The sequence below is a fragment of the Vanellus vanellus genome, assembly GCF_965231255.1.
Source record: "Vanellus vanellus genome assembly, chromosome: Z".
NCBI classification, from domain to species: domain Eukaryota; kingdom Metazoa; phylum Chordata; class Aves; order Charadriiformes; family Charadriidae; genus Vanellus; species Vanellus vanellus.
The window spans coordinates 87,792,141-87,811,601 of NC_138908.1; the positions used below are offsets into that span (position 1 = coordinate 87,792,141).

A 19,461-nucleotide genomic window follows, 5' to 3' on the forward strand; every position below is an offset into this window, starting at 1 on the left:
ATAGATGAATAATGCTAAGTCTGAATGTGGAAATTATCAGACCTTTCTGTTTAGTGAAGAAGAGTTTTTTGTATTGCACCACATTTCTGCACAGCGGTACTGCACTAAATACCATTAGTGGTACTGTGCAGAAGAAGATGAGTCACTTCCCTGGATTCTGTAACATAACTGAGCACATACTGGAATTAACTTTCTTTTGTTTCAATGTCTTCTGTGAACTAATCTATTTCAGCTTTACTAAATGGATAACCACGCATTTGAAATGCATGGAGAGAACATACAGAGTTCTACAAAAGGAAAAGAGTGGCCAAAGAAAGAGGTACCAGTCATTTTCTTTTACAGTCCTATCAAAACATTATTAACAGGGTCAGTCTGAAGATTAAACCTTTATTTTGTAACATGTCCTAATCCTATACTATCAAGAAGGTCCTGAAGAAAATAAAGGCTCTAAAGGGCTACAGTTGCCAAGGTCCTAAAATGCATAGCCCGGTGTGCACTAGCTAGGATCTGAACTGTGAGGTGTAATTCCCTGGCCCCACTTAAGTTAATAGCTAAATTCTTTATCCTGTAGCTACTGGACAAAGTAATTATCTTTGGAGGATTCCCTGTTGATTTTAACAGAAAGAGCTACTTAAAAGCTCATCTTGTGGTAATGTTTAGTATCTCTACTGAGTTACACATTAGAGTACTGTTTCATCTTTTCTTTTTTTTTTTTTTTTTTGATTTGCCCTTGAGAAAAGTAATTCTCTGTAATTTTCCCATTAAAGTTTTTGCTTCTTGGGATTTGCATTATCTTCATGCAATAAGAGTTGACATATCGCTCATCCTTACAATGTAACTCACTCCACACAGTTGTGTTGAGGTTGAATGTTCTGTATTAGTTATTATTATGTAATATGTACAGCATTCTTTCAACTTCAGAAACGATTATTGAATTGGTGCCACTGCTGTGAAAATGCTATAAATTAAAGATCCTTCAAATCTGGAAAATGGGGATTTTGAATGCATTAACTATAAAGCCTTGTTCTCTGATGAGACTCTGTGGTCTGAGTACTACTGTTGTGATATTTAATTGAACACAAGCTTTAAAAAGGGAGTCATTTAAACTGAAGAAAAGATTATTAACAAATAGAATAGGGTGATTTTTGGAGCACTTTCTGCTGGCAAGGGAAATGTATTTGTAAAGAGCTTTTGTCAAACAGATTCATGAAAAAGGTCGTCTTGTTAAAATCAGCAAGTAACCTTCAATTTTTTTCATTTTGAATTGTCCAGCTTAAGAAATCAACATTCATAACTCATTTTCAGGCACTCACCATCTAAAAAATCAGGCTTTTAAAGGTAGATCAAGCTGTGCACCCAGAATCAGTAAAGAGTTTTAAAATTTGGGCCAGGGAATGCAGTCTCTTCATCTGAAGCTGCAGCTTCAGCAGTAAAAAAGGTTGAGGGACAGGAAATGCTGAAAATCCTCACCAAGGTGATGGATGCTTCATGGTGCCAGGAGTGCCTTGGCCTTCTGTAAAGAACTTGTGTGCTTCTGCATGCCCAGCTGTTTCTTTCCTTCACCCTCCTCCAGAGGCCTGAATGGCCACAAAGGAAATTTGCAGTAAAGAAATGATGCCCAGAGCAGGTAATACAGATGAAATTTCCCCATTCCGGCCTGTCTTCTCCACTGCCAAGGAGCTGGGCCATGTGAGATGTGCAGAGGCAGCATTTTTGCCCCAGAGGTGGAGGTTTGCCATAAGTTGATGTTACGGGTGTTCATGTTTTGTGACATAGATTAGAAACAGCAGTGAAAGAAATCTTTAAGCGGATGTAAGACCCCAGGATGCTGAAGACATGCTTTTACTTGATGAAACAATGAAAGTACAGCAACAATCGGATAACATACTCTGTAATGTTTCCTGGTACTGGGCCCAGTAATTTGGCTATACCTGAGTTTCTGAAAGGCATGCTGTTTTGATAACAAAAGAACTATCACAAACTTTCTCCTGTGTGTTAGATCTGACAAAGCTTTCTTTTTTGTTTGGGGGGACTTTTTATTAGGTCCAGGAAAGAAAGGGCAGCTGGTCCCTAATGAAAGTCTTTCTAGTTTGTCTGTTGGCCTGTGTTATCACCACCGCAATAGGAGTGCTGGCCCTGTCCTTGGTCTATGTGAAGCACACTCCCTTTATGAAAGAGACGGATGTTAAAGATGATGGTGCATCTTCCCCCAAACCAGATGAAAAAAGTGTGGATATCAAATTCCAGTTCCTGAATCACCTGGGGAAATCAAAGGTAAACGGCTCATCTTGTGCAATAATATTCTAGCATCATATATAGAGGTTTAATGAATTTCACCTAACTCTTTTTTAAGCACTAGGTGATCTAAACCTGTTATCCAGGCTTCTTTTATAATCCACAGGGAGAGGCACAAACTTCCTGACAGCGTTTCACTCCAATTCATAACAGATGTTGGAGGTGGAATGGATCTCTGGAGTGCCTCTTGGAGAGCTGAATAATTGCTCCAACAAATTGGGCTTGCAAGACAAGGCAACCATTTCATGTGTGATTCTGAAATTACAGAGTATGAAATTCTGAGAAACAAAACTACAAAGATCAAATCTTAATGCGAGCTGAATAGCACAGTAACCTTTTTGTTTTCAGGACTGGATTCAAACAAATTCTTATACTGTAAGAAAAAATGAACTCCATGAGCTTGTTTCAGTGAGCTAAAATGAATTGACTGACAGTTTAATGAAGGCCTAGGAATTACCTAGGGTTTTTATGGGTATATTTTGATACTTATAGAAACATATCCTTTAAGCAAGTTCTAAAGACATAATTCATCTTCTAAATAGATCTTTATATAAAAAATAATTCCTGATTAATATTTGCTTTTCAGCAAAAGAGGGAAAAGGATATATTAGCTAGTAGGGCACTTTAAACTGACAACAGCCATTCTGATACTCTTTCATGTTAGCTTTAACTATGTAATTAATTTTCAAACAAAAAATCTTTTTAAGAATGCAGATAAAAGTGTTTAAGAGGAGAGCAACCCTTTTTATATTACCTTCCTCAGTGCAAGATGATTCTTTCAAGTACAAAACCTGTTCTAGAGGCAGTACAAATATTGGCAAATGAGTAGTTTCAGGTGCAAATAGTTTGCAACTGTAGAAATTCAGGAAAATGTCTTACTCAGGAAATGTTCTAAATGTTTTGAATCTAAAAGTTCAAATATATGTGTAACTGATTTCCTAAATCGAAGCCCAGAATGATGTAAAAAGAGGAGGAGCAGATAATTTTGTTCTTGATATCACTATTAGTCTCTCTTTTGTAGAAAAAATATTATTACAACATGAGAAAGTATATAAATGATTGTGAAAAGCGACTAAAATACATACAGAGAGAATCCTCACTGAGAAAAGGAATGGTTCCCTTCACTATTACCCAGCCCAAGAATTTGCTAAAATATTTTTGAAGTGTTTGTTCACCACTGTCCGCAATTAATACAACTCTTCACTCTCTTCTTACTAACTTTACAGGTACATAAGTACCCAGGTGGTGAAATTCAGTGGGCAAGATTCAGGAACGATGTAAATGAATACCAAAGTGATGAAGAAATGGAATTTGGAAAAAGCATCAATAACCATCGCTCCAAAATGACTTTTGGAACCTTACGGATTAAGAGCAAAGGGCTTCGGGCTCCCCACTGGCATTTTAATGCCAATGAACACGGTTACCTGCTACAGGTATTATCGGATTATTTCAGCTTTCCCAGTTGGTTTTGCAGTTTAAAGCATCATGTACGTAGAAGATGTACATATGTAAAAAAAATTTACATATACATTAAATACAAATGTTAACAGGTAATAAAAGCAGAATTACCATTGATTGACGTATGACATTATTTTTTTTGCTTGAAATAACATTTTCAAATGGAGATGCTTGAAATAAGATGCTTAATGTCATTACTTGCAAGAGGACCAAACACCTGTAGCTTCCAATGAAGTATAAAAACTGAGGTCAGAGGAGGCTTTGGATACCTGAAAGTTATAGAATTTTATGTATTTATGCAAGTGCTTACAATGATTAAAATAATTATATTATAGAGCTGTCACAGAGATGAAGGACTGCTAAGGTGCTTAAGAAAGCCTCTGGCTCCATCCCCTGTATTGATGCAGGATAAGAATACCTAAAGCATATCTGACACTTTTGTTCAGTTTTTAAAAGTCTTCAACAAAGGAGCTATTACAAAACCAAAAAATAGCGGTCTCCCATATTTCATCACACAAACCATTAGGAAGTTTGTGCCAGTACACAAACCATGTTTTTGTTTATTGAAAAAAAAAAAATCCTAATTTCTCCTTCTTTATCTCCATTGGCTGTGGAGACCCTCAGATCATCTTTCTTTTTCACAACTTTTTATACATGGAAGACTGCTTTGTTATCATTAAGTCTTCTCTTTCCTAGACCAAATTCCCCCCCCTCAAATAAATCTTCTTTGGAAAAGTTTGCCCTATCTCACTTGAGCTTCAAATCTGAAATCTGTAAAAATAAAGAAAATAAGAGAGACAAGTAGAAACTCACCGTGCCAAATTCAAGATAGCATATTAATTTGAAAACAAAATGATCTTTCCTTGGGAGCATAGGTACTCAGATATATCTCAATCGTTAATTTATTTCTAAGAATAATTATTCGTATTTTGACCAGCATAGAACTGAACAGCTCTGGTTGGATGAGGGATCATCCTTGGAGTAAGGCATTCCGCAAACACCTAGTCCTCTCCAGCAGTTTTTTGCCAAAGATGACTCCTTTAGTGCTGTTCACAGCCTCTTTAACAAGAAATGGTTTAAGTATGAGCCATGTGTATTTGTCATGTGTTCAGTTTTTAAACCTTCTGAAATTTTGTCACATAAAATGCTATTCTGGATTTAAGTTCACAAAGGCTTGTTAGAGAGTGCATCAGGATCTGGTTTCTTCTAGCAGCCTTCAGGATATTTGAATTACTGATTTGCCGCATATGGAGTAAATGAGAAAACTTTCATTACGATAATTAAGTTCTGATTATGTTACAGGGTACTGCCTGGATTGGAGTAATTGGTGCAGATGACAGTGTGGTTACCACATACAATGTCACGGCTGGTCAAGTGATCTTCTTCCCTAGAAACACTGTGCATTGGATAAAGAATGTAGGATCAGAAGACTGTGTGTTCTTGCTGTTTTTCACAACGCATGAAGAACTTCAGACCTTGGATGTAGATGATGCGTTTTTCTCTACCCCAGAGGATATAGCAGCTAGAGCATTAAAGGTCGGTATGATAGGACAGCCAGCCTCTGTCTGGTCTTCTACACATTGTCGGGGCAGTCCAGGCTCTCTGTATTTCTTGGAGAGGATCCTCCCTACCTCAGCTATTCTCTTTAGTCCCGTCAGTGTGGAAGGATGTACATATCCTTTGCGTAACAGTGTGCCACCCTGTGTGTTCCTTTATACACAAGGAGAAATAAATGATGATGCTCTCTCCAAGAAACTTTCTCTTCCACTCTTTCTTCACATTTGTCCCCAGTTCATGGAGCATCCTCCGTATTTCCAAGGGTGGAAGGGAAAATAACATACTGAAGTCCAAAGCTAATTTCCCAATAACCCCTTGATTAATTCTCTGGTATGAGAAGATCTCATAGGAAACAATAAGTCCATCTCCTTGTTAGAATGGATTTTATTTGAACTGACTAGTTGGCAATGTCCCATGAGCAAGAATACAGGTGCAGAGTTTCTGCTGAGTCTGAGGAATTTGCATGTTCAAACCACAGACTGGTGATAGATCTTCCCACCTTGAAACAGTTTTATGGGAGAGGGATCAAGTTCCCCTTCTGCTCCAAATCTCTGTGGTAATTGAAAAGGAAAGGCAGAGCAGAGGAGCAAAATTGAGTATTGACAGGGCGAGGCAATTAAAGGGATGAGGTACGTCCACAAGGCAGAATTTGTCTACCACCAGGTACTAAGGTGGGATATTCAATGAAGCAAAATTTTAATTTTGCAGTTTGCTGTCTGTATCAGTCAACTTGATATGCGTTGTGTGTCCCGCAGCCACAAGGTGGAGTTAACTTCATCAGAACATTCAAGAAACAAGCAGAAGATCAAGCAGTTAACCTCCCACCAAATTTAGATGAGCTTGTGCAAAATGCCACCTACGTGCAGTCTCCGGACAGCCTTGTATGGCAGTACTTCTACAACCTCAAAGGTACACAGCTAACAGCTTCGTGTGTAAGAGCTCTCTGTGTTTCTAGAGGGGGAGAGGAGGGGATCTGTAACCGATTCACTGCAACAGGAGTTCAAAAGTGTATAGAGAAATCCTAAGAATGTAAGGAGATAAAATGAAAAATATATTGATAATACATCTAATTACTGCCCTTTTAAGATGTATCTTATCTTAAAGATGACTCGAGATCGTCTTGAAGATGATTCTTATCTTAAAGTAGTTTCCCCTTTTGATTTTAATGTTTCTATCTGCAACAGTAGATATGAGAGCAGAATGCCAGTAAGCAGCAGGGCACAAACTAAATGCTTCCCAGCTCGAGGTTCTCTACTGATGTATGTAAGCAGGACTGCTGTGTTCCCTGCTACAGTTAAGTTAAGCAATAACCTAAACCTAAACTTTTCATTCAGAGAATAAAATCTAATAGCCCTGCAGCAGGTTAGCTGGAGGGTGACTGGTGCTGAGCTGCTTAGAATATCTTGTGTTTGCACATGAAACCTCGATAAATAAACACCTTAACATATACCTAATTATGACCTCCCTTTTGTTTTACAACTACAACTTCATAAACAGCGTTGAACCACATTCACTGTTTGGTTTATCAACATCTGTATTACACAACCCTCTGTACAGCCTGGATCTAGTGATTATCAGTGAGCATCTAAAAAACACAGATGGCAAAACTTAATTCCAAGTGCTATAGTCTATTCAAGAAGCTACAAGAAGCATATAGAGGTCCAGACCTCCACACAGAGCTGATGGAGGTCGTGAGAAATAGATGTGGGACAAAAGTCTTTGCACTTGGACCAAAATGTTCTTCTGCATTGGCAGTACTTTACTGTATTTAGATTGACATGAATTAATATATTGAAAGTTAGCGTGTTCTTTAAGTGTATTGTTATTGACAGGAATTTAGGATGGAAAAAGTCTAGGCGGAGTTTTTCATTATGGTTACCTGAGTACAGAAAAATACAGTAAAGGAGATTGCACGGAGTCTAGTGCATGAAGGATAGGTAAGCTAAAAGGGCTTTCTTTTTGGTTCCAGGGGCTTCTAAGATTTGAGGCCTCAGGTTTAGTATGTAGTAATGACGCGAAGCTGGCCAACGCACTAACAAGCAATGTTAACCAAACCTGGCTGGAAACACTCATTTAGCTGTCTTTGTTTTAGGGTCAGCAGAATATCCTTTTCCAGGAGGAGTCTTCCAGTGGGCTCGCTACCGCATAAATGGCACCGGGCTAAATGAAACAGAAAAAATCTTTAGTGAGTCGCTGAACAAGGTACATGCTTTCATTTGGATACGGTAGCTGCTTAAACATAAGGCACAGGATGCAGTTTGTGGGGGTTCATCGCTGCATTGTCATGTGTAACAGGGATACCGTGAACTCGGATGGTTTTCTGAACATTTTTGTTCTGCTTTTCAGCATGAAAATACCCTTACCTTAGCAACTCTCAGGATATTCAGCAATGGATTGGGGCAGCCTCATTTCCACTTCAACGCTAATGAGATGGGTTATGTCATCAGCGGCTGCGGACAGGTAATTTGTTAAATGGGTGATGGATAAGTCAGTAGAGTTTGGGCTGTAAAACAATTACAGTCCTAATAGCTGATTCCCAGCCCTGATTAATGCCACTATAATTAGTAGTATTACAAAACTTTGTGTCTACATTTTCCTTCTCCATACAAAGTTTTGATGTCGGTTACGTTTGCGGAAGCTCGTCTAGTCAAAGTGGAGTTCTACAAAGGGCAGAATTTGCCCATCTTGTTAAGCTGCTCAGCAAAATCACACCTGCTTATCAGAGGAATCGCCACTCTCCTGAATGCTGGGAGCACAAAATAAAAAAAGCAATACTTTTGACTTAGCGCCTCTGAGGAACAGATAAATAGAGACAATTAGGTGAATATTAAGATTTAGAGTACAGGATTTTCTTATATGTTTTTCACCCAGTGCAAATTTGAAGTGCAAAGATAATTAATTGAGATGGAACGTTGAGGCTCCATAACATAAGGACTTCCCATGTTCTTACTCGGGAATTTGCCTATGACCCCTCTACATTTTTGGAGCCTCAGTGAAAGCTCTGATACTACACTCGCTGATTTCAGTGCAGTGCTGGGACCGGCGCTGCGGATTTATGCAGTAGCAGCACACTGAAAATTCTTGTTGTTGAATGTTGCTGCTTTACCTGCACTAGGTTGGAGTTATTCTCTCTGGAGTCACCGCCAACTTCAACATTGGCATTGGAGATGTCATATTTTTCCCTGTTGGAACCCAACATTACATCAAGAGTGTATGTGATGAGGATTTGTTTTTGATTCTGGCTTACAGTACAGGAAACCAGGTAAGAATTCTTACGGGCAAGGGGAGTAAAAACATGTTCAGCTGTACATAATCTTACACTTTTCTCATGCACGTAACCCTTACGCTTTGGTGCACACCTTTCAAAAGAAATTCTAAGAATATGTTGAGTACACGGATAGTGTAGATTCCCTCCTGGTGTGAATGCTCGGCATGCGACACCTATCAAAACTCCGTACACGGAAACAGGAGGTGGGGAAGACAAAGAAAGGTCTATGGTAGGGTGTGGCATGCTCCCGTGTGCGTAAGAGAGATGGAATTCAGATCGTGTTTGTGCGTGAGGAACTGCTGGTGTTTGAGAGATGGGGCTTGTCCTTGGGCAGACTGGACGGGGTGGGAGGGTCTTTACGCGCTGAGCACCCACAACAAGGAGAGATATTCCTGAGCCTTGAACAAATCCGTGTCCAAGCAGCCAGAGCAAGGGCGTGTTTATCTGAGACCACGTGTATCCAGTGATCTTGATAGCCCACTGTAGGACTTGTCATTAGTTACACATTTTAATTCGTTTTCATCTTGGATTTGAGGTGCACTTTAATATTCCATATTAGTGATATTGTACAAATGATCGGGTAGCTATGATTATTTTTTCTAAAATACTGCCTTTTTCTTCATAGCTGGAAACTCTTCGCATGAATGACTACTTCCATGGAACAGCAGATCATATCCTCGCTCAGCTTTTTTTCAAGGAACAGGCTGAGTTCAAGAAGTTCCCAAAGGCTGCCAAAAAATGAGGCAAATAACTTCTCGCGGCAGTTAATGGCTCCAAGAATTTTTCATGATCACCATGCTCCTAGCAGTACTATTTGGCACCTTTCTCGCTGTTTATCCAGAGGAGATGCTCAGAAAAAAGAACAATTTGGGGTTATTAATTATAAAAATTATTTTCTTTTTGTATTTTTATAATGTTTTATTTATAGTGCAATGTAATTTGATTGTATATTAAAGTAATTTCTACCATTACAATTACCTGTTGCTCTGTATAACATCCGCGATCCCACTGTATCTCTTCCTCTCGCGCCACTGACATTTACGTTGATTTTCCGTCGTGTAGACAGCGCTCTTATCTGGCGGTGGCTGCACACAAACCCCGTGCGTTCCCACAGCTCGGTCTGGCCCCAAACCAGGCGTTGTCCTAAGCTCCGCATCCAACAGCGATGGCAGGCACGAGCTCATCGTACTTCCAGGTCATCTTCACTCACCCTCCCCTAACTGCGGTCCCCTCAGTGTGTTAGAATTTTCAGGACAACTAACTCCTTTTCCTGACTTTGCCACCAAACTGCTGTCTGGTTTTGAAAGAAACATTTGAGGCAGAGCGTAGACTCTGTGTTAGGCACCTGCGCTTCCCCTGCAAAAGGTGGGGAGAGAGAAGCCCTGCAAAAATGGGGCCAAAAAGAAGCAAAGATGATTTCCCAGACTGGCATCTATGCCATTTTCTTGTCACCCTCAGGCTCCCCTTCCTTCCTGGGTAATTATTTAATTACAGCCAACTGGATGGCTGTGACGGGGAGCCAAGGAGATCTTTCTCCGTTTCCCATGGGTTAGGGCGTTTTTATTTTTATTTTATTTTTGTCTCGGGAAACACTTGCTAAGTTCATGGGGCTTAAATCAAATCAGGATCAAAGTGGTTTATGATTTGTTATCAACACAATAAAGGGTTCGGTGAAACAGACAGTTGGGATTCAATTTCAGTGCGATAGGACAGGGGGTAATGGCTTTAAACAAAAAGAGGGGAGATTCCGACTAGATATAAGGAAGAAATGTTTTACACTGATGGTGGTGAGCCCCTGGCGCAGGGTGCCCTGAGAAGCTGTGGCTGCCCCATCTCTGGAGGGGTTCAAGGCTGGGTTGGACGGGGCTGGGAGCACCCTGGGCTGGGGGGAGGTGGCCCTGCCCGGGGCAGGGGGGTTGGAACTAGACGGTTTTTAAGGTCCCTTTCAACCCAAACCCTTTAGTGATTCCATGATTCATTTCTCATCAAGGCTTTTGGTAATCCCCCAGTGATTCTTTAATCCAGCTGAAGGTCATCTTCCTCTTCAGCTTTGTCAGTTCGGGGCAAATCTCCCGTCACCTCGGAGTACTCCACGTGTAGGCGCTGCCACACTCCCCGTTCTGCCGGGTTGTCCCGGCCATTTGCAGAGCGGAGAGATGGGCTGTGCGGGACTCTGTGCAAACTGCTGTTTGTCCGTCTTCTCCAAACCCACCCCAGGGAAGCACATTGATGGCCTGGCTGTCTCTGTGAGGACTTTGCGAAGCTCTTGGGTGGCCGTGCTCAGGCTGGGCCTCGCAGACCAGACAGGAGAGGGAATGCCCAGACCGTGGACCCCAATGGGGCTGAAGGGTTGACTTGTTCATTGCCCTCAAGAAAAGACACTGGCTGCATGTCCAGGAGGAGAAGTTTCACTGTCCCGTCATTAACCTGCAGCTCAGTGTGGGGTTTAAAGTCCAGAAACAACGCCTAAAATAGGAGTTGTGCACAAAGGGCTTGAGGGACCTGCCTTGTCCCCTGTCCCACCAGAGCTCTCAGGAGCAGTGTTTCTTCTGTGCCATGTCCTCGCTGGTCACTGCATGGCCTTGACCCCCACCTCGGGGTCGGTACCAGGGCTGGATAAGCCCTCTAAGGCCTGCTGCACCCCAAGGGGTGGACACCTGCGTTAGTATTAAGTACTTTCAGATGTTAGGAGAGAAACATGCTGGTTTCTCAGGTGCAGGGAATCAATCAGCCCAAGGTTCCGGTTCAAAACGATTCAGCTGGAAAAAAGGAAGGTTTAAATGCTGGGTCCTCAGCTGAGGTGCTCCTTAGGCCGTCCGGAGACACCCACCAGGTAGGGGAGATGTTCTCCTTGGCAGGTGGGTGAAGGTGGCTTGCTGAGGAACAGGGTGGTGGAGTTTCTTCTGCTGTGGTTTGTGTTCCTTTGCTGTGCTAACAGACCGAACGCCTCAGTCTCTTACCCCAATGGCTGTGATGTCTCTTGTCCTCTGCCCCCCTGAACCCTACACTCCCAAGGCGTGGTGTTCAGAGGTTGCTGGTGGGCACCCACCAGACGTGTCAGTGCCTGGTTTCAGCCTGTGTCCTCAGTTGTGTGCTCCAAGGGCTGGCTTTGACCTGGGACCCACTGTTGGAGAGGTTTGGGTTATCTCGTGTGGGTTTTTTGGCTTGTTGCTTTTATTCCATGTTGTATTTGACTGCAAACTACTCTTTAAAACCTAGTTTGGTCCATGGCAGGGGGGTGGAACTGGGTGGTCCTTAAGGTTCCTTCCAACTCTAACCATTCTATGATTCGATGAAATATCTAAAAGTGTTAAAAGCCTGGAATTCCTCATCTGGATTTTGCCGGCTGACCTTTGTGAGTGCCCTGATCCTGAGAGGCCGCGGAAGGGTGAGATTAGCGTGTGCTGCGTGAGCAAACCAGGGGGAACATTTACACGGTACGCTTCATCGGAGAATCATAGAATGCTTTAGATTGGAAGGGACCTTGAAGATCATCTAGGGATCCTCAGTTTGTCTTAAGCTGCCCAAACCTTTCATTAATGTTGAGCCCAGAACCTCACCTAACGACCTGATGAAGGTCCGGATACCCTCTGCTTTAGTCCTGCTTTCAGGGTCTGAAACTGCTGTTTGCACAATATTTGAAATAGAAGAGTAAGAGGTGGTGTTAAGGCGCAAAGAGCCGCTGAGATGCGGATGCGAGGGGATAAGGTGGCTCCGTCTGACAATACGTGGTTGTTGCCGTATGTCCTACGGCGCTGGACCACCGCCAGCCCTGTAACTCTTGGTGTTACTCCAGGCCGTTAATATTACAGCTTTGCAGATAACGACTGGCACGTAAGAGCAATATATTCAGTGAGTGATGAAATATACTCTCCTCTTTTGCCTTCTCTTTGATTAGTAAATTAACTAGAGGTTCCTCCAGCCCCTGCCAGTGCTACCGGCCCAAGATGATGTAGTGAGGTCTGATTCCTAAAAAGATGAGATGCCTCTAAAATCTCCTTTATCTTTTCCAGACCTCTTTTTTTTCCTATTTACCCTGAGGATGATTAGTCAGATTTTTGTTCCAAAAAAAAGTTTTTCTAGTCGTGAAGTTCTTGAATCGGCACGGGGAGAGATGGGCTTGAAATGCATCCCAGCCTCTGCCCCGAACTTTGGCCAAAGAGATGAGGACTGAGCTTCTCGGCTCAGTTCTGAGGAACGAGAAGGTGGAAAGCGATGGGGACTGCGGAGGTTGACAAGATCTGATCTGTCGAGCTTCTCTCTCGCATTCAGTTGTGCATTCCTCTTTCTGTTAACTCGTGTTTATGGGATTCGCTTGAAGTCAAGAGAAAGAAATACAAGCAAATTGAGAGAATTCTGCTTGGGCTTGTAGTTTCGGTTCCTACCTTCCTTTTGTGGTGCTGCTTTCTTGCCTGCCCATCAGGAGATGTTCTCCGTGCTGGGAGCAATGGTCAGGAGCCAGGAGGCGATGGGGGGGCTGGAGGCGTGCTCGCCGCAGGCACGAAACACAACGGCCTCGCTGCGAGCGCAGCAAGTTTGGGATCTCGAATGCAGATGTGCGATGCACAGCTGTCTCCCAAGTTCACCTTAAAGACAAATTATGGCAGATAATATTTCTTATTTTATATATAGGCCTATTCAGTGGAATAGACTATATCGGGCTATTCAGTGGAATGGACCTCAGCATCTTTGGGTAATTACAATCAGGAGCAATAATAAAATGGGTGGGGCACTTAAAATACCAAATGAATTCACAAAAGGCCTCCTGTGACTTGCTGGCAGTGTACGGCTACCGCAGGGGTTTGCACCCCCCTCTTCAAGAGGAACGTGAGATGTTTTCCTGTGGGTGAAACGGGGCTCATGTTGAAGGAGGGACAAGAGGTGGGAAACTTGAAAAGCCATTTAAAGCATCTTTTAAGCGGAATATAGAGATTCGGGCAGCCCACCGGCCCTGTGCGTATGAGTGAAACTTGTTGAGAGGAAGTTGTCTCGCGACTTGCTTAAATGATGAACCCCGACATGACTGCCCGCTGTGAGCCCCGAGCAATCCCAGGGGAGAGTCAAGCTCCAAATCTCTTCGGTGGCGACCGAGCTGGTCACCCAGGAGAAGGCTGAGAAGTCCTTTAGATGGCGAACACAACCCAGCACACCCGGGCTCCTTTCCAGTTCCCCCAGTGCAGCCCGTTTGGGTGGATGCTACCTGTGATCACCCCGGCAGAGGTTGCGATGCTCCACGCGGCCTCTCCCGAGGTGACAACTGTCCCCAATGTGTCTGGGGGCACTTGCTGAGCCAGCATTTGGCCATCACAGAGATGGGGCTCACGAGTTTCTCGGGCAGCCCAGGTCCTGATGGACCATCAATTTGGGGCAGTTTGCCATCTGGTTGCCCCCTGCTTTGGGGAAATCCCCATTCCTGCCCCATCCCCATGCCAAGCCATCCCCCGGAGGTGGCCAATGTCACACTAAGCAGGTTTTACAGCTGAGGATGTGATAGTTCTTCTATAACTGTCTGCCATAAACCAGAGGGTTCGTGCACCCCATAAAATGCTCCGTGGTGTTTTGGGTTTTTTTTTTTGCTTGGGAAAGTTTATCCTTTTCCAGACCTGTCACCGTGTCTTGGCCTTAAAGGCGGGTGTTTTACAGCCTGGCGAAGCGTTACTGCTCGCGGAGTTTCACCAGTTTCCTCATACAGAAAATTACTTGTAAAAAAACATTGATGGCAGCGAGAGATTGGCACAGGACTACCCGGAGGTTTTTAAGCTCCTCAAAGGCACCGGCTGTACGTGGCTCGGTGCCACGGCTCGCTGCCCACGTGGAGAAGCATTGTGCCCATCGTGTCGGAGCTTCGTAACTCTTCCAGGTTGGTTCCGCTTGGGTTAGCGGAGCTGCTGAATGGGGAGGTGGGACTTCTTCAGCCAGTGAAGCTTCTGGAAGCTCTGAAAAGCTGCTCGGGGAGGGCATCGCGGCCTCAGGAGCTGCTCCCACCAGGGCTTGAGGAACGTCCCAACGCCCCCACCTCGTCCCTCTCAGCAGGGACAAGTGCTGGCGGCGTGGGGAGATGGAGGTGAAGTGTGGGAACGCGTTGCGATGTAGCTTTAAAAAAAAAAAAAACCAAACAAACAGAGTTCACATGTATTTGTGCAGCTGTGCTGTAGCCCCCCTTTTTGTTTGTTTTCCGATGTTTTACAGCTATGCAGCCTTATTTTGCCAATATTGCCATTATCCGGAGTAACCTGCGCTGTTCCATGAACAACCCCACACAAACATCTCCTCCAACGTCTTCTGTTGCGATCCCAGCAGCTAGAAAGCCATGACAGAGCTCGGTAGGATCTCGAGAGCTCTCGAGACAGGACGATTTAATAATTAAACCCGAGCCGTACATCTCGGGTACATCCATACCTTCCTTCCCATGCCGATGAGCTGTTCTGGCCTGGGTGAGTTTTATGGATCCCGAAGGCCAAAAGGAACTTTCTTGCCCTTTATTGCACGTTCTGATGGCAGCCAGGTCAGAAACGTTGAGAAATCTTTTATCTTTCTCCAGCAACACAAACGCGGCCGCGCGGAAAATCCAACCCATGCCCTGACCCCAAGTGAGCTGCGCCGCTGTGAGTCATCTCAGAGGCTGAAGGGTCTTTTGAAGGCACGCCGAGGTTGGTTGGAGCCGAGTTAGCTTTTGAGGGAACGCCTTCCCTTGGTTTATAGAATGATATCGCGGATTATAGGGGTGGCAGCACTTTATGGTCTGGGGTTATCCCCTCCCCCAGCCGGGGACTTCCCAGAGCCTTCAAAGGTACCTGCCAAGTCCTTCGGGGGTTTATGGGCTGTGGTTAACTGGGCAAACAGGACACGGTCAAGGCGAGCGCGGGCAGTGAGCGGCTCGCCCCCGGCAGCTCCCTGGAGGAGGTGGGTTTCCATGCCGGTGGCATTTAGGGTAGCGATGGATGTGGGGACCCTCTCTTTTGAAGGGTACCGAAACGCACAGTGCAACGAGAAGACGACCTTTCCGTTCCATCACCTGCCCCGAAGGAGTCAGGGACGCTGCTTATTTCCCTCTTCTCTCGGGTGGGAGCGTAAGAAATCGAGCGGCTGCGCAGATATGGGCAAATATTTGATTTTGTAATCAAATAGACAAACCGGGATTGGCTTGTGAAGTCTACGTGTGGTTTTCAGTGTGTTCACCGTAGAAATAATACAGAACTTCACAAACGATAAACCAACAGTGTTTCATAGGAGCGTAGGAAATAGGAGCATCCCCAGGGATGGGACTGAGCGTGGATCTCCCGCGGTCCCTCGCCACCCCGCAGTGTCCCCGTGTGTCCCCGCGCTGGCACAAACGGTGTTTCTCAGGAGTGCCAGATGTTCACAAACTCAGCTTTTCGCTACATTTTATTGACCAGCAGATGCCGCTTATTCTGCCAAAAGCTCAAAGCCATTAGCAAAACCTGAATTTATCTCCAGCTTCCTCAGCTGGGCTGACCTACGCCCGTCACAGCGGGTGCCCTGCGGGAACACCCCCCCCCCTTCCCCCGCCGAAATGGAGCGTTTTCCAGGATACGTGTGTATACACACGCATGTAATAGAAATTATAAATATATATGGAAAAAATCCAGCAGTTTTTGGTCATTCAAAAACGTGCTGCAGTTGAAAGTTTATGAAAAAAAAAAAAAGAAAAATGAACTTGCCACAATACAAGGGAAAAGAAAAGGTGTCCCGTTTTCCCCCCCCCAGTCCAGTGCTGGAGAACACCGTGAGAAAAATAGTAAATACTCTGTTCTATGCATTCTAAATATAATAATAATAATAAAAGCTCAAGGAAAAGGAGTCTCTTCTGCTCCCTGCCCCTGTGAGATGACTGGCGGGTGCCACGGTGGGACTGGAGAGGTAGGATGGAGTTGGAAAAAATACAGCGTGTCCTTACGGGAAGAAATCACAGCGTAAAGTGAGGGAAATTCCTGCCTTGCTCCCGCTCCGCTCCTGAGCCACAGATGCCACCTGCCGGGCTGCGGCCATGGGATGTAGGGGACAGGAGTGCCTGGGGATGAGGTCTCCAAGGAGAAGGTAATTTAGGCTAAAAAATGAGGAAGTTTCAACTGCGAGCGGAACTTTGCCCTTTGGAAATGTCACATCCGCATCTCGGGGATGCGCAGCTTCGCTGTCCCCATCTCGGTTTACCCCCAGCCCCGCTGCGCCGCCCTCCCGGGGACACCCGGCAGCGCCCCGTGGTTGGGAGTTTGAAGAGGTTACGATGTCAGGAAAGAGCGAACGCTTTTATTTGCAAACACAATCTGCAGCCGGACAGGGGTGGAAGCGCTTCCCCGGAGCCCTCTGCGCAGGGGGAGCATCAGCCCGCGCGGGCTCTCCTCTGCCCTCCGACACAATTTAGTTGCCCATTTTAACTAAATGCGTTTTTAACTAAATGCGTTTTTAACTAGCGAGAGGCGTGGACCAGCCGTGCTTGCGTTTTGAAGCCAGGACTGGAATAACCCCAATCTGCCCCGTCGGTGTTATTTGAGCCACGTGTTACCGTCACGGACCGATCAGATTAATTTGGAGGTAACGGAGAGCGCTGGGGTTGTGTCTTAAAAGTCCCTCGGAGCCGCAGCAGTCCAATGCCGAGGTAGCGCCGGTACCGATGGGGTCAGGGTACCGCTGCTTGTGAAATGGGCAAGTGGGACCCCGCTGGGGCTGGGGAGCCAATTCTCACGAAATTCAGCGGGACCCTTCCTCGAGGGGAGGCTGGAGCGGGCCAGGAGGAAGGAAGCGCGCTGGGGGATGGCGGGTTCTTCATCCCCACCGAGCGGGCGCTTGCAGCATCCCACCCCTCCTTGCGCTCCGGGAACCCCTCAGCAGCCGCCGGCGGAGCAGGCTGCACCCCAAACCCACCTCTCTCCGCAGGGCCGATGTGTTTTGGGTTCGTTTCGTGGCATAAGCTCGCACTTTGAAGGGAAGGTCACCCCAAACCGACGGAGGGCTGCGGGGTGAGAGCATCCCCCCCCCCGCCACTCATCTCTGCCTGGCCACGGAGGGAATGATGGTCCCTTGTCTGATTTTCAGCTCCTTGGTCACAAATCCCTCGCTCCGCGCTGTCCCCTCAATCTGTCCCTATCCCTCGTCGCTGTAATGGAGCAGTCGCTGGGAGTGCAGCTTCACAAAAGACATAACTGGGCAAAAAAACCCCAACCAGTCTGCCTTTATCAGGGAGCACTGTAATGCTTTAATTTATTTGGGCTGAGCTACTGAGGGCTTCGTTTAAGTTCACCGTGCGATTTTTCTTTCCTACCCTTCCCTATTCCTCACCGCTTCTCCCTGCCCTCAGCTCCGTCCCCCACCTGAGCCCGCTCTTCTCCTCCCCCTGCGTGGGATGTTGCGTCTCCATCACTTGCTTCACCCGATCCGTTGGAAAATGCCCCTCAGCACTGATTTTTTTTTTTTTTTCTTTTTTTTTTCCCCCCCTTCTGTTCCCACCTCCGTCCCCTTTTGCTCTTCCCTGCGGGTGACCGAGCTGCCCGGCGGGGGCTGAGCCGGCGGCAGCAACCCCCCAGTGAAGGGGGGTCTGTAAAGTCCCTGATATGCCCCAGGGCTGTGGGAGGGGTGATATTAATAGCACCCGCTCCACATTTTTGGCTGTCTATAAGTAGACAGGCTGGGAGAGTTGGGGGGGGGGGCAGCCTGGAGAAGAGAAGGCTCCGGGAAGACCTCAGAGCCCCTTCCAGTGCCTAAAGCGGCTCCAGGAGAGTTGGGGAGGGACTTTTTAGAAGGTCATGGAGTGATGGGATGAGAGGGAATGGCTTTAAACTGGAAGAGGGGAGATTTAGATGAGATATTGGGAAGAAATGTTTCCATTCCAGCTCTGGAATCCGGGGCAGGTCTCGGGGTGGGGGGAAGCGTTTCTTCTCTGCTATCAGTAAGAATAACTTAATTTGCTCCCAGGAAAATGCAAAGCCTATTACAGCTCGAACGCTGCAGGTGTGGACTTGAAGGAAATCCGATTTTATTATTGAGAAGCGATCAGTTTGAAATGCCAGCAATTTGATTAATTTTTTTTTTTTTTTTTGTAAAGACTAAAGCTCACGGTGAAGCAGGGAATTCCCAATGGGATCAGTGTGGGGATCTCGCTCTTTAATTTGCAACACGTGTTATGATTTCGTCAGGGTGATGTATAAATAATAGCACTTTCTGCATTAAGACAGAGCAATTCGGACACTTTCCGGAAAACCACCAGCGCTTTTTCTTGGTGGCAGGTTTGCCTGTGAGCTACGCATCCCTAACAAGAGCGTGTGTGTTATAACATCAATATATAATTTCTTTTTTTCAGCGAAACGTCAGTGGAGGGCTGTATTGGGATATACAGACCTGAGGATTTAGGACTCTTCTCATACACTGTCGACTCCTTTTAAACAGCACGAGTTGGTTTCCATATGACTTCCCTTAATAGGGGAAATAAAAGATAAAATTCAGATTACAGTGTGCTACTCCGTAATAAAAATTCATGCGACCATATTTTGCGCAGACAGAATACAGTAAAATCAAAATGATTTCCCTGGTGCTGTGGGGATGTAATAACCCCACATCCTCCTCTACCTCTGCCCCTTCCTCGTAAACGCCTAACGAAGGTCTCGCCTCCATCATTTAGTGATGGAAGGTCAGGTCGGACGGGGCTTGGAGCAACCTGGGCTGGCGGGAGGTGTCCCTGCCCAGGGCAGGGGGGTTGGACTCGATGACCTTTGAAGGTCCCTTCCAACCCAAACCCTTCGGTGATTTTATGATTCTGCGTTCGGTGCAATGCCGCTTTGGCCCTGCAGGGAGAGCGGGACAAATCCTGCCGTGCCTGGGAAAGGTCTAAAGCATCAACGCAGCATAATATAGTAAAATTAAAGGACATC

At 45.5% G+C, this 19,461-nt stretch overlaps 1 protein-coding gene across 1 annotated transcript; it reads left to right on the forward strand.

Moving 5' to 3' along the window:
• Positions 1-241: 241 nt before the first annotated feature.
• Positions 242-9,546, forward strand: DYNAP (dynactin associated protein; the record flags this gene model as incomplete). Its single annotated transcript, XM_082497669.1, has 9 exons — positions 242-319; positions 2,050-2,274; positions 3,522-3,728; positions 5,056-5,289; positions 6,066-6,219; positions 7,403-7,512; positions 7,657-7,770; positions 8,426-8,572; positions 9,204-9,546. The coding sequence occupies 9 exons, from the start codon at positions 242-244 to the stop codon at positions 9,318-9,320; spliced, it is 1,386 nt and encodes a 461-aa protein (XP_082353795.1). The 3' UTR covers positions 9,321-9,546.
• Positions 9,547-19,461: the final 9,915 nt, after the last annotated feature.